The sequence below is a fragment of the Heptranchias perlo genome, chromosome 9, assembly GCF_035084215.1.
Source record: "Heptranchias perlo isolate sHepPer1 chromosome 9, sHepPer1.hap1, whole genome shotgun sequence".
NCBI lineage: Eukaryota > Metazoa > Chordata > Chondrichthyes > Hexanchiformes > Hexanchidae > Heptranchias > Heptranchias perlo.
This window is the reverse complement of record NC_090333.1, coordinates 25,858,179-25,875,076: the sequence shown is the minus strand read 5'-3', so window position 1 is coordinate 25,875,076 and position 16,898 is coordinate 25,858,179. Positions and strand designations below refer to the sequence as shown.

Below are 16,898 nucleotides of genomic sequence, written 5' to 3'. Positions count from 1 at the left end.
GCCACTAACGGTGGAGCGATAAAAAGCGGGGATGCGCAAGGGGCCAGAATTGGAGCAGCAGAGAGAGCTCGGAAGGTTGTCGGGCTGGAAGAGGTTACAGAGATAGGGAAGGGCAAAGCCATGAAGGGATTTGAAATCAAGGATGAGAATTTTAAAATTGAGGCGTTGTCGGACCGGGAATCAGTGAACACAGGGTTGATGGGTAAATGGGACTTGGTGCGAGTTAGGATACGGGTAGCAGTGTTTTGGATGAGCTCAAATTTACGGACAGTGCAAGGTGGGAGACTGGCCAGGAGAGCATTGGAATAGTTGAGACTAGAGGTAAGAAAGGCATGGAAGAGGATTTCAGCAGCAGAGGAACTGAGGCAGGGGTGGTGATGGGCGATGTTACAGAAATGGATGGTGATGGAGACGGTATGCGGTCGGAAGCTCAGCTCGGGGTCAAATAGGATGCCATGGTTGCAAACAGTCTGGTTCAGCCTCAGAAAGTGGCCAGGGAGAAGGATGGAGTCGGTAGCTAGGGAACAGGGTTTGTGGTGGAGACCGAAGCCATTGTCTTCAGTCTTCCCAATATTTAATTGGGGGAAATTTCTGCTCATTCAATACTGGATGTCAGGCAAGCTGTATGATCAAGATGTGGTCCTAGCCTGTGATGGATTAAGTGCATCTCAGTTGAGGTGACAGTAGGAGCACTGTACTTCAATTGACTTTAGTAATCCTGTGCTGGGGAGGGTGGCCCCCCCTCCTGACTGCTGCCTATTGATCCTTAATTGAAATAGTGCATTTGGATGTGGGTCGAGAAGAGGATCAGGCTTGGCAGTGAAACAACTCACTGTCTAGGCTCATGTATGAAGAACAGCAATTTGGCCTATTGAACTTATGCCAACATAAATTAGAATCATAGAATCTTACAGCACAGAAGGAGGCCATTTGGCCAGTCATGCCTGTGCCTGCTCTTTGAAAGAGCTATCCAATTCAGTCCCACGCCCAAGTTTTTTTCCCCATAACCCTGCAAATTAGTCTTCTAGTACATGTCCAATTGCCTTTTGAAAGTTCCTATGGAATCTGCTTCCACCACACTTTCAGGTAATGGGTTCCAGATCTTAACAATCCTCTGCATGAAAAAAATTCTCATTTCCACTCTAGTTCTTTTGCCAGTTATTTTAAATCTATGACCTGTGGTTTCGGACCCATTTGCCAGAGGAACAATTTCTCCCTTCTTGCTAAACCCCTCATTAATTGTGAATATCTCTATTAGGTCTCCCCGTAACCTTCTTTGCTCTGAGAACAATCCCAGCTTCTCCAATCTCTCCACATAACTGAAGTCTCTCATCCCTGGTGTCATCCTCGTAAACCTCCACCGTACCCTCTCCAAGGCCTCGACATCCTTCCTAAAGTGTGATGCCCAGAATTGTACACAATACTCCAGCTGACCCCTAACCAGTGATTTGTAAAGGTTTAGCATAACTTCCTTGTTTTTGTATTCAATTACCCTATTTATAAAACCAAGTATCCCAGATGCTTTCTTAATCGCCTTATCAATTTGCCCTGTCACTTTCAAAGATTTGTGACTATGCACCCTCCAGGTCCCACTGCTCTCGCAACCCCCTCAAAATAGTACCATTTAGATTATACTGCTTCTCCATGTTGTTTCTCCCAAAGTGCATCACTTCACACTTATCTGCATTAAATTACATCTGCCATGTTTCTGCCCATTTCACCAGTCTGTCTATGTCCTTCTGAAGTCTGCTACTATAATCCTCACTATTTACTACGATGCCAAATTTTCTTTCATGCGCAAACTTCAAAATTGTACTCCCTATGCCCAAGTCCAGGTCATTTATATATACCAAGAAAAGCAATTGTCCTAAAGCCAATCCCTGGGGGACCCCACTGCATACTTCTCTCCAGTCATAAAAACATTCATTCACCACTAGTCTCTGCCTCCTATCCTTTAGCCAATTACTTACCCAAGTTACTACCGTCCCTTAATCCCATGTGCTTCTATTTTCCGAATAAGTCTGTTAGGTAGTACTTTATCAAATGCCTATTGAAAGTCCATATACACAACATCTATTGCACTACCTTCATCAACCCTCTCTGATACTTCATCAAAGAACTCAATCAGGTTAGTCAGACACGATTTGCCTTTACTAAATCCTTGCTGGCTGTCCCTTATTAACCCATGTTTCCACGAGCGAGAATTAAAATTTGTCCTTGACAATGGTCTCTAATAGTTTCCCCCCCACTGACATTAGACTGACAGGCCTGTAGTTACCAGGTTTATCCCTCTCCCTTTTTTTGAATAGGGGTGTAACATTTGCAATCCTCAAGACCTCTAGCACTACTCCCATATCCAAGGAGGATTGAAAGCTTGTGGTCAGAGCTTCTGCTATCTCCACCCTAGCTTCCCTCAGCAACCTAGGATTCATCCCATCTGGAAGGAATTGCTTCCTTCAGATGAAAAAGAGCGAGAATTGGAAACAAAAAAAATGTTTGTTTCAGGGTTGTGGGCACATATGAGAGTTTGTGTGCATATTGTGGTCACCAAGCTTAAAAACAAAAAACTGGAAGAAAAAAAAATGATATTGTGACATGACATGTGGTAAGTATAGCATGCTTGGGAGGAACAGGTGACTTTGGACCTATGTTTCGCAAAACTCTCCACTGTTATAAGCTGGATAGCCTGGTGATGAAGGATAGAATACTGGAGCCTGGTCTTTAGTTGCTTCCAGGCCTTTATTCACAGAGCTCCACATTACACACATCACACCCTATAATAAGCTCTCTTATATTAGGATACAAAAGAACCCCCTTTTGATACACACCACCTGAATACAATTAAAATTAATTGATATAAATCACATGGATACAATTAACAACCACCGCTGGGGTTTTCCTCGCATCATGTCTGGGTCTATGATCAGTCAATAATTCCCTTATTGTTGTACCATGCAACTACCAGGATGGTAGAAGACAAACTAGATGGACCTCGGTCTTTTCTCGTCTAGCAATTTCTATGTTCCTAAAAGAGGAGGACAAATATAGCAACTTTCAGTTGCAATTCACTTCTAGTGCCATTAGATGGCCTTCATTATATGATTAAAAAGAAAGACTATTTGCTTTGTTTGTATACAGCAGTGGTCCCAACTGCCACAAAATATTTTGTGATAATGCTCCAATTATTTTGTCTGGATCAAAGTTGATTAGTCAGAACTTGCATATTTGCAACAAATGGTATTACAAAATAGGCCTTTACAGTCCTGCAGTTAGACTATCACATAGGAACATACCTTAGTGTTACTGTTAATTAAATAGACACTCTGAGGAACCCCAAAACATATATTGCTGAAGTTTAGCTATAATCTTTGTCCACCTCAAATGTAAGGTTGCACTTATAAGAATATTGGAAATAGGGGAAAATTAACATATTTTTCTGAATGCTACTAACCATCATGCTCTGCAGGCTGTGCTGCATATTTTGATGAATTGTAAACTGTTAACCTTTGACTAGTGACCGACCCTTGTTACCCTTATTGTGAGACAAGGCAGCTACGTGATAAATGAGGAACAATGACCCAAAAAGCAGAACAATAATCCAAAGATAGCGATAAGACCAGGACAATGACGGGATAGCTAGACAAGTGCGGTCAAACAAACCGGCCACCTTGAAAAACAACCTTGCAAAGGGTCTTGTGGTTAAGTAAATAATATTAAGACAAGCTGACCGTCTTGAATTCTTTAAAAAACAACTTCATTAATCTATAAGGGTCTTATGAGTACTGTTCCATATATGGTGTGAGGTTCCTGTCAGGGGAGACATAAAAACCCAACGTCCTTTGAGCTGAGTGCAGAGGAATCAGCGAAGATCACCCAACTATCGAAAGAACACTTAGCTGTCTGAAGACGGCACCGCTGAGAGAAGAACACCTGATCATCAGAAGACTACCTCACTGTCTGAAAACTTGAAACGATCAAGTCGCCAACTTAATTACAGCCTCTGCCTAGAGATCAAACGGGATAATTTTGTTTTGATCTTTGTTATCTAAATATTTGATACCTTTACGTGTTTGATTTGACTATTAATAAACGAGACATTGATTATTATTTGGTGTCATATCCGAATTGTTAGTTACAAATTGGTGAGTCAGGCAGGAGGTGACTAATCAATGTTTCGTGTTGACATAAAATCAAACACCTAATGGAAAAAAGTTTAAAAATCGACAGATTTAATTTAATCCTGAAAGACGCGAATTGTTCAAATTCCAGAAGTGAGGTTTAGTGTAAGCGATCATGGCAAGTGTTCATGAAATGTTAGAAAAGAAACTGAAAAGGAAACTAACGGGTCCATGGAACCTTTAGAATTAATCTCCAAAATAGTGGAGAAGGATGAGGCTTATGAGACGGCCATAGAATGGATCGAGGATCAAGTTCGAAATAGAAAGACGAAGGTGAGAGTTGGCAAAAGGCTCCTTATGTGGGCGGCCAACATGTGTGCACTTAAGAGTGAAGAATGTATTAAACAGTTAAAAGAGGAAAATAGGAATCAGTTAGAGGAAACTAAGAGATAGTCAGATGAAAAAGACAGGTAAATTAAAAGACAGTCAGACGGAAACGTGAGGTTGAAAGAACGTCTGACTGATGTCTTGGCTATGCTGGAGAGTTCGCAGTTGATGGCTAAAACTGCGACATCACAGGGAGTCAGAAAATACTACAAGAGAGAGATAAGACTTAAGAGAAAAAAGGGAGACGAGAGTCGGAACTCACCGACTGTAGAGTGGCTTTAAGGGAGATTATGTGTTGACCCATAAATTCAGCAGACCACACATGGTGTAAGTTAATGATTCAGGAGTTATGGGGCAAATTGAGCCCAGAAGGTGCTGTGGTAGCTGCTGTAACGCAAGGAGTCATGAGAGGAACAGAAGGTTGCAACAACAGGTTCTTCCGATGTCAAAGAATGGGTCATTATGCTGTAGACTGCCGGAGTAATGTAGCGTCCCCCCCGGCAGAGAAACAATGAGGGAAACTGGACCATGACTGTCTAAAAACCAGGAGGGGTGGAACAAAAATTAGATAATTTAATAACCCTCCTGACTACCCAACGACAGAAACGGATACAATGGTTCCAAGAACAGTTGAGTTAAGAGAGATAGTATAGGTACACTGACCCAAGCGGATGGTGATGGAGTCGAGGTAGAAGGGGAAGGGTTAGCAGAGGAGGCTGTGAACTATCGCTCCCCTGACAACACAATGAGCCAATGGTGAGAATAAAGTACATTGTGAAGGCTTAGATGTAGACTGCGAAATGAAAGTCGCAGAAGTCAAAGAATCATTTAAGCAAACCCAAAGCGTGTTACAGAGTAAAAGACTAGGAGGAAGAGAGGCAGTCGTAGAGGTTCTAGAAAGTGAACTGAGAAAGAGACTAGAACTCCCAGCTGGTTCCCCAGTAACCCCTTTCCATTCACTATACCCCATCCTTCCAGCAACGGAGAAGGAGAAGAATTTTAAACAAGAGAGCTAATACAAGCCTGATAAATGGTCTTTCCCACATGAGATTTTAAATCGTAACAAAATTGAGTTAAGTAGGAAACATCAGAGATTGAAAATTCAGATGAGAGATAAAGGATAGATGATTTCAAACAGGGAAAAGATGATAAGGGAAAATTCAGTCTCTCCTACTGTTAAAAACTCAAGAAAAATCCAGTAGCTTGTAAGTGTACTGTCTCTAAGTGTGTTGCACTCCGCAGCATGCAGGCTGCAGCTGGCTCCATTTCCTCCTTTTTCACAAAACAGAAGCAGCATTCGCCATTTGTAGTCCCGGTTGTTTAATATAAGCATTTCAAATCGTTGTGTTTTCTAAGCATAGTACCACTGTTAAATGTACAAGTCAAAAAAGTTTGGAGAATTATTATACAGTTATGGGACTATGTCCTATTTTATGTCTGTGAGATTTGAGATCTAAATTGATTGTTTTCTTTTCAATTCTGCAAAGTTTCTTTAAATTTAGTTGAAAACTGCCACAGTATGAAGCTGGCTCTGCCTTCTTTTCAGTCAGTATTGCGAAGAATTATTAACAGTATTAGAATCATGTTGCCGTACACAGAGTTAGTTCCACATTTGGGATGACTTTGACCCTGTGGGTCTACAGCCATCCAACGGGGGAAGTTAGTCGGTAGCAAAGTAAAGATCGTCCAAGACAACACAGTTGAGACATCAGGTCAAGATTGTGTAGGGTGTTCTACTCCAAGTTGCCAAAGAAACTGGAGGCGGAAGAAATAATACTTTGTGCTTTCTCCACAGATGAAGCGAAATGAACAATGTGATATTAATTACATTTATAATTGGGGAGTATAATATGATAGGGACTGTAAAATGTGCCATAAGTGAATAGGAACATAGGAACAGGAGTAGGCCATTCAGTTCCTCGTGCCTGTTCTGCCATTTGATAAGATCATGGTTGATCTGTGATCTAACTCCATATACCTGCCCTTGGCCCATATCCCTTAATACCTTTGGTTGCCAAAAAGCTATCTATCTCACATTTAAATTTAGCAATTGAGCTAGTATCAATTGCCGTTTGCGGAAGAGAGTTCCAAACTTCTACCACCCTTTGTGTGTAGAAATGTTTTCTAATCTCACTCCTGAAAGGTCTGGCTCTAATTTTTAGACAGTGCCTCCTACTCCTAAAATCCCCAACCAGCAGAAATAGTTTCTCTCTATCCACCCCATCTGTTCCCCTTAATATCTTATAAACTTCGATCAGATCACCCCTTAACCTTCGAAACTCCAGAGAATACAACCCCAATTTGTGTAATCTCTCCTCGTAACTTAATCCTTGAAGTCCGGGTATCATTCTAGTAAACCTACGGTGCACTCCCTCCAAGGCAAATATCCTTCCGCAGGTGCGGTGCCCAGAACTGCTCACAGTACTCCAGGTGCAGTCTAACCAGGGTTTTGTATAGCTAGGAGGAATAACCTCCAATTTACGGTACTGTGGTAAATGGCCACAAGAGACATGCAGTTAAAATGGGAATGAGAGGTAGAGAGTGATGGATAACATAACGGGGGTATTTGGATTAGGAAAGTCAATTTGGAATTGGATAGATGTTGAGACTATAAAGAAGCATGCACGTCATTATGAACATGCGCGGGCCAAACTGGTCGATGCACCAATCCTAAACGCAATCAATGAGCTAGCACGGGAAGAACGATATACAGTCTATAACATGCACAACATTGCCAAATTTTTCACTCAGACACAGAATAAAATAACTGAGATGATATACAAAGGAAATGAGCAAGCATAGGGAATAGGATGGGCAACCATTTGTATGACATAGGGAGCATATGTGCTTTTGATTATTGATCAAACACTGAAATTTTTGATGCGGGGAGAAGTCCCGGATGTATTAAGTGACTACGGCCTTGTCTGTTGATATTCGAAGGGAAATGGTGATACAAATGTGAGGGCTGAAGTTCCACCTGTATCAACAATCCGCAACCTGGGATACGCTACTATTCACCCAATGGGCCAAGTTAGGGGCAAGAGTAAACCTCGATTTTTACCCTATCCTTACCTACTGTGGATATTATAACCCAAGTATTTACCGAATTGGCAGAACCACATTCTGTGAGATACTTAGAGGGAGAAGTGTAAACTCGCCTAAGTTAACAGTGTATGACAGGAAAACTGCATCATAGAAAGTGCTCAATTTGGATTGTTGTGTCAAGCAGGGGAACCGATACCTAAGCCGATGTGGATGTTTCCTTGCATGCATGCCTGAGTGCAGACGGTGTAAACGTGAGCTAAAATTGACACTAATGTAATCAAACCTTTAAAATGGGAAGCACAGAAAAAGATGTGTGTATAAATTTATGGTGACACAAACACGAGAAGCTTGTTATAATTTGCAGTTAAAGATTATTCCTGCTCTGTTAAATTTTTCCTTCTGATTTATGTAATTGAATGAATGTAGATTTTTATCATGCTAAGAGAAATGGTACAGAGTTTTACTAAGCGCAATCAGGAAGAGATTTAGGTGAACTCACAGAGACACAGGGAACATGATAAAACAATGCACAAGCAAATAGAGGGATTACTTAAAGGAATGAACAGGCAGACGGGGAGGTTATATCAGAACAATGGGCATCCCTGGTTTTAATAAAATGACTGGCAGAGAGACAGGTTTGGGATATTGGCAATCATTCAGAATAACAAAGACTAAGGAACTGATCTTAAAGGTAATTATGTATGGAGGGTTTTTACAATGTTCAGATTCAAAATGGGGTTAAATGCTATAGAAAACAATTGGATCCCAAATTTTATGTTGGACAGACAAATGAAAATCTGGAAATCAGTTGGGAATATGGATTGGTATAAGGTGCAAAGACTTGGATTAGTGTATTATGCCAGGAAGCCTTGCAAGCAAAGTGACATTGTTTCATGACTGATTCCCGTGGTGGTGGCAACACTATTGCTATCTGCTGATGTAAAATCAATGGAAGTATTTAAAGTGGAATTGAAGGGCTTGTTGGAGGATGATATAAATAAGGAATTTATAAATTATCCAAAGATCGAAAATATCAGTAAAGGGGAAAAGAAGAGTTCTGGATTGCACCAAACACTTCATGCTGTTCCAGGAAAATTGGATCCTGGTTGTGCAGATGTGATGTTTTACAAAGTGCACTACCAGCTTGTGATTTCACTCTGGATGAAGAATCCCCTAATTGTACTACTGAATTTGAAAAAGACCAACGTCGTTTATTCAGAGAGAGGAAGATATTGCGTTACAACTAACAAGAAGCACTATACACACGGCGACACTATATGTCCGGTTTGGTGGTTAACATCTTGCTTTACACCAACCAGAATTACTACATTGGGGCTAAGATATTGGTGCCTGTTAAAGCTACAATGATACAAAAATGCAAGTAAACTTCACCCTCCAGACAGAAAGCTTACAGGTGGTTGTAGATTTTGGCCGAAAAGCATTAAGTGTACTTAAACATTCTATCAGGAACATTAGATGGAGGCAGGGCTGCTTAGAACTGACCGGCTTATTGAAGGATAGATGAGAGATCGAAGCCCTTAGGGTTTTCTCATTCTCAAGCTGGGGAATCTAAGAATATTGGAAATAGGGAAAAATTGACATCTTGTTCTTAACGCTACTAACCATCATGCTCTGCAGGCTGTGCTGCATATTTTGCTGATTGTGCGGCTTATTTTGCTGAATTGTAAACTATTAATCTTTGATTAGTGACCGACACTTGTTACCCTCAGTGAGACAAGGCAGTTACGTGATAAAGAAGGAACAATGACCCAAATAGCGGAATAATCCAAAGATAGCGATAAGTCCAGAACCATGATGAGCTAGCTAGACGAGTACGGTCAAACAAACTGGCCACCTTGAAAAACTACCTTGCGAAGGGTCTTGTGGCTGAATGAGTAATGTTAAAACAAGCTGACCGTCTTGAATGCTTTAAAAAACTTCATTAATCTATAAAGGTCATATGAATATTTTTTTTTAATTTGTTCATGGGGAATTGCCCTCGAGAAGGTGATGGTGAGCCGCCTTCTTGAACCGCTGGAGTCCATGTGGTGAAGGTTCTCCCAGTGCTGTTAGGAAGGGAGTTCCAGTATTTTGACCCAGCAACAATAAAGGAACGGCGATATATTTCCAAGTCGGGATGGTGTGTGACTTGGAGGGGAACGTGCAGGTGGTGTTGTTTCCACGTGCCTGCTGCTCTTGTCCTTCTAGGTGGTAGAGGTCATGGGTTTGGGAGGTGCTGTTGAAGAAGCCTTGGCGAGTTGCTGCAGTGCATCCTGTGAATGGTACACACTGCAGCCACTGTGCGCCGGTGGTGAAGGGAGTGAATGTTTAGGGTGGTGGATGGGGTGCCAATCAAGCGGGCTGCTTAATCCTGGATGGTGTCGAGCTTCTTGAGTCTTGTTGGAGCTGCACTCATCCAGGCAAGTGGAGAGTATTCCATCACACTCCTGACTTGTGCCTTGTAGATGGTGGAAAGGCTTTGGGGAGACAGGAAGTGTGTCAGTCACCACAGAATACACAGCCTCTGACCTGCTCTTGAGGCCACAGTATTTATATGGCTGGTCCAGTTAAGTTTCTGGTCAATGGTGACCCCCAGGATGTTGATGGTGGGGGATTCGGTGATGGTAACGCCGTTGAATGTCAAGGGGAGGTGGTTAGACTCTCTCTTGTTGGAGATGGTCATTGCCTGGCACTTTTCTGGCGCGAACGTTACTTGCCACATATCAGCCCAAGGCCTTGCTGCATCCGGGCTCGGACATTATCTGAGGGGTTGCAAATGGAACTGAACACTGTGCAATCATCAGCGAACATCCCCATTTCTGACCTTATGATGGAGGGAAGGTCATTGATGGAGCAGCTGAAGATGGTTGGGCCGAGGACACTGCCCTGAGGAACTCCTGCAGCAATGCCCTGGAGCTGAGATGATTGGCCTCCAACAAACATTATCATCTTCCTTTGTGCTAGGGAAGACTCCAGCCACTGGAGAGTTTTCCCCCTGATTCCCATTAACTTCAATTTTACTGTGGCTCCTTGGTGCCACACTCGGTCAAATGCTGCCTCGATGTCAAGGGCAGTCACTCTCACCTCACCTCTCGAATTCAGCTCTTCTGTCCACGTTTGGACCAAGGCTGTAATGAGGTCTGGAGCCGAACCCAAACTGAGCATCGGTGAGCAGGTTACTGGTGAGTAAGTGCCGCTTAATAGCACTGTCGACGACACCTTCCATCACTTTGCTGATGATTGAGAGTAGACTGATGGGGCGGTGATTGGCCGGATTGGATTTGTCCTGCTTTTTATGGACAGGACATACCGGGGCAATTTTCCACATTGTCGGGTAGATGCCAGTGTTGTAGCTGTACTGGAACAGCTTGGCTAGAGGCGCAGCTAGTTCTGGAATACAAGACTTCAGCACTATAGCCGGGATGTTGTCGGGGCCCATAGCCTTTGCTGTATCCAGTGCACTCAGCCGTTTCTTGATATCACGTGGAGTGAATCGAATTGGCTGAAGACTGGCTTCTGTGATGGTGGGGATATCGGGAGGAGGCAGAGATGGATCATCCACTCGGCACTTCTGGCTGAAGATGGTTGCAAACGCTTCAGCTTTGTCTTTTGCACTCACGTGCTGGACTCCGCCATCATTGAGGACGGGGACATTAACAGCGCCTCCTCCTCCCGTTCGTTGTTTACTTGTCCACCACCATTCACGACTGGATTTGGCAGGACTGCAGAGCTTTGATCTGATCCGTTGGTTGTGGAATCGCTTAGCTCTGTCTATGGCATGTTGCTTCCGCTGTTTAGCATGCATGTAGTCCTGAGTTGTAGCTTCACCGGGTTAGCACCTCATTTTTAGATACGCCTGGTGCTGCTCCTGGCATGCTCTTCTACACTCCTCATTGAACCAGGGTTGATCCCCCTGGCTTGTTAGTAATGGTAGAGTGAGGAATATGCCGGGCCATGAGGTTACAGATTGTGCTGGAATACAATTCTGCTGCTGCTGATGGCCCACAACACCTCATGGATGCCCAGTTTTGAGCTGCTAGATCTGTTCTGAATCTATCCCATTTAGCATGGTGGTAGTGCCACACAACACGTTGGATGGTGTCCTCAATGCGAAGACGGGACTTCGTCCCCACGAGGACTGTGCGGTGGTCGCTCCTACCAGTACTGTCATGGACAGGTGCATCTGCAACAGGCAGATCGGTGAGGATGAGGTCAAGTAGGTTTTTCCCTCATGTTGGTTCGCTCACCACCTGCCGCAGGCCCAGTCTGGCAGCTATGTCCTTCGGGACTCGACCAACTTGGTCAGTAGTGGTGCTACCGAGCCACTTTTGGTGATGGACATTGAAGTCCCCCACCCAGAGTACATTCTGTGCCCTTGCTACCCTCAGTGCTTCCTCAAAGTAGTGCTCAACATGGAGGAGGACTGATTCATCAGCTGAGAGAGGGCGGTAGGTGGTAATCAGCAGGAGGTTTTCTTGCCCAGGTTTGGCCTGATGCCATGAGATTTCATGGGGTCCAGAGTCAATGTTGAGGACTCCCAGAGCCACTGCCTCCTGACTGTATATCACTGTTTATATATATTGTTCTATATATGGTGTGAGGTTCCGACCGGAAAAAACCCAATGTCTTTTGAGCTGAGTGCAGAGGAATCAGCGAAGACCACCCAACAGTTGAAAGAACACTTAGCTGCCTGAAGACGACACTGCTGTGAGAACACCACCTGATTATCAGAAGACTACCTCACTGACTGAAAACTTGAAATGACCATGTCGCCAACTTAATTACGACCTCTGCCCAGAGATCAAATGGGGTAATATTGTTTTGACCTTTGTTGTCTAAATATTTGATATCTTTACATGTTTGATTTGACTATTAATAAATGAGACATTTATTACCATTTGGTGTCACGTCCGAATCTGTTACACACTGCAATTGTAGTGTTAATCTTACTATGCACCAACTCCATGAATTTGCAGTGCAAATACAGTCATTGAAGTGGAGAGAGAATGCCTCCTTCAGGGAATCATAGGAACAGGAGCAGATCATTGAGCCGCTTAAGCCTGTTTTGTCTTGAAAATTTCAACTGACCCAGCGTCCACAGCCTTTGGGAAGAGTTCCATATTTCCACTACCCTCTCATTCCACATCGCTCCAGAATCAGGTCAATATTTGCACTACAACTTTAGCGCTAAAGCAAAGTGAAACTGCTTTGCACCAATACTAGAGTTGTGGTGTAAATGCAGCCTGAAAATGCGCATGTATTTAAAATGAAAAATCATTCTTTGCTTCAAGCAATCTACTGTTGGGAGCTGGAAGTTTTTTAAAAAAAATTGCTACTTGTAAGCTTGATTTCCTAGTGGTGGAGCAAAGTTTTACAGGGTTATCTCTTGCTCCCATCAAACCATGCACAATAAAACATATTTTATTCCTGTCAGTCTAGTAAACATGCCTGAAAGTTACAAAAGCTGGTCACATTCTTCTTGATCCCTTGAAAGTCAATTTCCTTCCATTATGAGGATTGGGTTAATAATGGTCAGTGTGTGCCAACAAATTAAGAAACATAAAGCTTGTTAGTGAATGACAAACCAAATAAGATACTTTAATAACATGACTGGAGCTTCCTTTTTAAAATTTGATTTCTTACTTTAAATACTCACCTGTCCTATTTCATCTGGAGTTTTTTCTTTCACCATATCCAGATTGAGAATTGAATGAAGTGTCTAAAACAAGAATAAATCAAAAAGATTCAACAAACCTTAGGGACAAATCAACTCAGCAAAGGAAAAATAATGAAGTATATTGAAGTTAGAAATGTTGATTTATATTTACACGTGTTAATCAGGATCAATTATTTCAGACGTGGGGTTAACAGTTTATGGAACTGATCGTCACCTGGCAAACTGAAGGAGAACTTGTCTGAAGCATAAGAAATAAATGAAACAGAAACCTGATTCAACATAAAGCAGATTTGTTAACCTAACAGTAGTGCAAGCTGATGTTTGATTTTTATCTTCTTCGTCTTTCCTTTCTGAGTTGTACACCATTCCCTGGTTGATAGGGCAAGAAGGTGATCTATGCAAAAAAAATCTGCTGGTCTATAAACAGCTGTTAGGAAGTGCACTAGAGTTGTGAGATTTTTTTTTTAGCCTTCCTCTGAAAAGCAGCTCGCTTCTATTCATCATGGAGCATGAAAAATTCGAAACCCCATATTGTTAGCAAGTACACGAGGTGCTTAACACTCTGAGATAGACAATCATAGCAATGATATTGATTCAACAGTAATCCAATTCAGATTTACAACTGCAAAATGATCTCCTTAATCTAACCGCCTGAGAGCCCTTTGCATTATTCTGCAATAATGAGGTCAAAACATTTTCAGGTTTCTCACAGGACTAATTTTAACTGTCATAGTGCTCACTGTATTAAGCCTTAGTATTATCAAAAAAATGACTGTGAAAGGCTGCAATTTAATCTCAAAGCTCAAGTAAGGTCATCAAGCATGACAGCAATGTCTGAACTTCTCTATTAAATTGCAGCCTCATTATTCACTGCCAATCATCTATAATTTTATATGGAACAGTTTCAGGAGAACAGATATCTCTTACCTTATCCTTATTGAAACCAATTCCCTTTCCAGATGCTCTTTTACCTAGTTTTTCTGACTATGAAAGAAAACACAAATTAGCATGCAACAAAATAACTTAAACGCAATCAAGGTCTGGCTATCGCAGGACCTAGCACCAACTAAACATTCAAGTCTTTAAGCATTTTACAAAGACTCCAACAGCAATCAATGTCATTCTGCTGCTCAAATCCAGGCATCTGGTACTTTAATTAAATGGACCTTCAAATGCTTCCATAAGACTGATCATTGGTTTCATTTCACACTTTCCGTTTACGCATACCTTCCACTTAAAAGGGTTTTAAGTTCAATGGGTACATCACAGATTATTCCAAAAAAATGATTTTCATATATGAAGTCTGCATTGCATTTAAGAAACCTGTGAACTAGTGCTGCTATAATAGAACTGTAATGCAAAATGGTTGTGAACTGGAGATAGACTCTTCACGTTGTTGGACCAAAAAAAATTGTTTGTGTCTGTCCTGGTGTAGCAAATTAACCTGGTAGTGGGTTTATGAAAATCCGAGTATAGACTTGACCCATCCAAATAGTCATAACTAAAAAAATATTCTAAAATTAATATTTTGAATCTAAATAGAAGCAATCCTGTTGCAAGGTAGCTTGTAAAGCTGCAGTGATTGCCACTAGAGGGCCTCAATTAGATTTCCTCAGCGAGCAAAAATAATAGTGAAACACTGCAGCATAGACAATGTTGCCAACTACTTCACATAGATAATCTCGACTATTCCTGATCCAATACTGGCAGTTCCCAGATATTGCACAGGAGCAATTTTCATTCTTCTATGGATTGATGCCTGTAATGAGCTAATAAAACTATAACTTAGCAATGTAACAAAAGGCCGTCATTAAAAATGTATCATCACTTAACTGCAGTCACAAAGGTTATCATAAAATTTGAAAGATCTGATTGTTAAATATTTATCAAATCTTCAATGGAAAATGATATGCAGAAATCTAAGTGAGTATTTACCCATTTAATTACTTTCACTTTTTAAAGTAATTAGGCTTCTAACTCTAAAACAACTAATAGTTTAGAACATAATTATTGGGAATTTCCTCAGGGCTTCTCCTGCTTTGCCACTGTATTTACACATATAAACAGGGTTTCTGCTGAAATTACAAAGGCAGAATGGGATAAGCCCTAAGGAAATTCATCCCACCCAGTGTACAGTTTCATATGGCCCTTAAAAAAGGCAAGGAACTTGGATAGGGTTATAGCTAATGCAGGGTACTTCAGTGATTACCATCCAAGTGATGTGCAGCTTATGGAGCTCTCTTGCACTGTCACACTCAGTAATTCCACCCAGGCAATTCCCCCAATTGCATCCATACTATTAGAAATGTTCAAACGAAAAAAAAACCCACAGAACTAAGTAGAACTCACACTCTAACAAAAAAGGATGCGAGAAAGAATTGTAATTATTGATTTAATTTATACAGGGTGTTGACAAGGAGAGTCTTTTTTAAAACTTATTTTAATAAAGAAAATTATACATATTCTTGCCTTCTCTTCCATGAGTTTGATAAACTCGCCCTGTTTGGAATGTCCTAATGGATGCCTCTTAACCTCTTCTTTCTTTGCCACACGAACCTCATACTCATTCGGTTTTGTCCTAGAATGCAAAAATATTTGCATTTCACGGAAACCTTAATACATACATGAAAGAGGAGGGGAAAGAGGAGGGATACGGGGGCAGGATGGGAAGAAGTAATTAGACTGGGAGGAGGCTCCTGTTGAGTATAGAACAGTTTGGCCGAAAGGCCTGTTTCTCTGCTGTAGATTCTACGTAACTATGTAATAACCCAACCAATCTGGAAAAGTGAGACACCGCTCTAACCTGCTATTAGAACATAAGGGACGAGGCGCTATATAAAGGTGTTACTGTTGGGACAGTGTCAGTATTCTTATGTTGGTGCAGTTTCAACAAACAGCTTCTAGGCGCAAATGCAAAGACATTTATAATGCAGTTTGATACTTTTATCTTCGTTTTGAAACCGATAAAAATGAAGTTGCAGCAACGGGCTTGCACCACATCTGCACGCTTTCCCGTGCATCAACACAGAAAAGTCTCTGGCTGGGCAGATAGCTGTGACACCCCCATTAGTGGTACTAGGGCTGGTAACAGGATTGAGCCACACAGCGTGGGATTAGTTTAAACTCACGGTGCTGTTTTAACTTTCCAGGTGGACGTAAATCATATTTTAAACCACAACAGGTGACAGTCGCTCGTCTCTCACCTCCACAGCTCCTGGATCTTGGCCTGGTACTTGGTGTAAAATGGATTTTCCTGCAGCTCCTTCTCCTTCTCTGCCCGGTTTAAAATGCCGGACATGGAGAATGTGCGGATCTGGTTAGAAACCACACCAAGCCCCAGGGGAAGGTGACAGCGGCTCCTCACTGCCAGGGCCCGGTTAGAGAATGACCACAGCTCCCTGACCGCCGCCATCGTGCACATCACACGGCACAGAGGAAACCGCGTCCCATGAAAAACGTTCCACACTCCAAACCCTAAATTACAATTTAGAGAATTAACTGCGTATAAATATTCCTTTAGTTTCATTTTGTTACATAAAATGCGCTCTTGCAATTTAACGGCTAATTACTACTACTGCTGGATTTAGCTACTGACATACATGCCATCAATATAAATTCATACTATGTCAAATTTATCGAGCTGGCGGACTTCATTAGGATGGCGGACGCAG

The 16,898-nt window shown here is 41.9% G+C and overlaps 1 protein-coding gene across 6 annotated transcripts in view; it reads right to left on the bottom strand.

Moving 5' to 3' along the window:
• Nucleotides 1-16,729, bottom strand: part of atpaf1 (ATP synthase mitochondrial F1 complex assembly factor 1) — a 31,660-nt gene extending 14,931 nt beyond the window's left edge. For 2 of the 6 annotated variants that reach the window (XR_010963840.1, XR_010963841.1), the window contains exons 1-4: nt 16,431-16,729; nt 15,697-15,805; nt 14,155-14,211; nt 13,207-13,269 (exon numbers count right to left, since the gene is read on the bottom strand). Coding sequence is in view for 3 of the 6 variants with exons in the window: in XM_067990044.1 (XP_067846145.1) it covers nt 13,207-13,269; nt 14,155-14,211; nt 15,697-15,805; nt 16,431-16,648 (447 nt within the window). In the remaining 3 variants the exon portion in view is untranslated. Of the gene's footprint in view, nt 1-13,206; nt 13,270-13,378; nt 13,447-14,154; nt 14,212-15,696; nt 15,840-16,430 lie in introns of those variants that run through there. The other 4 variants (XR_010963842.1, XM_067990044.1, XM_067990045.1 and 1 more) reach the window with 4 other exon arrangements.
• Between the last annotated feature and the right edge of the window lie 169 nt (nt 16,730-16,898).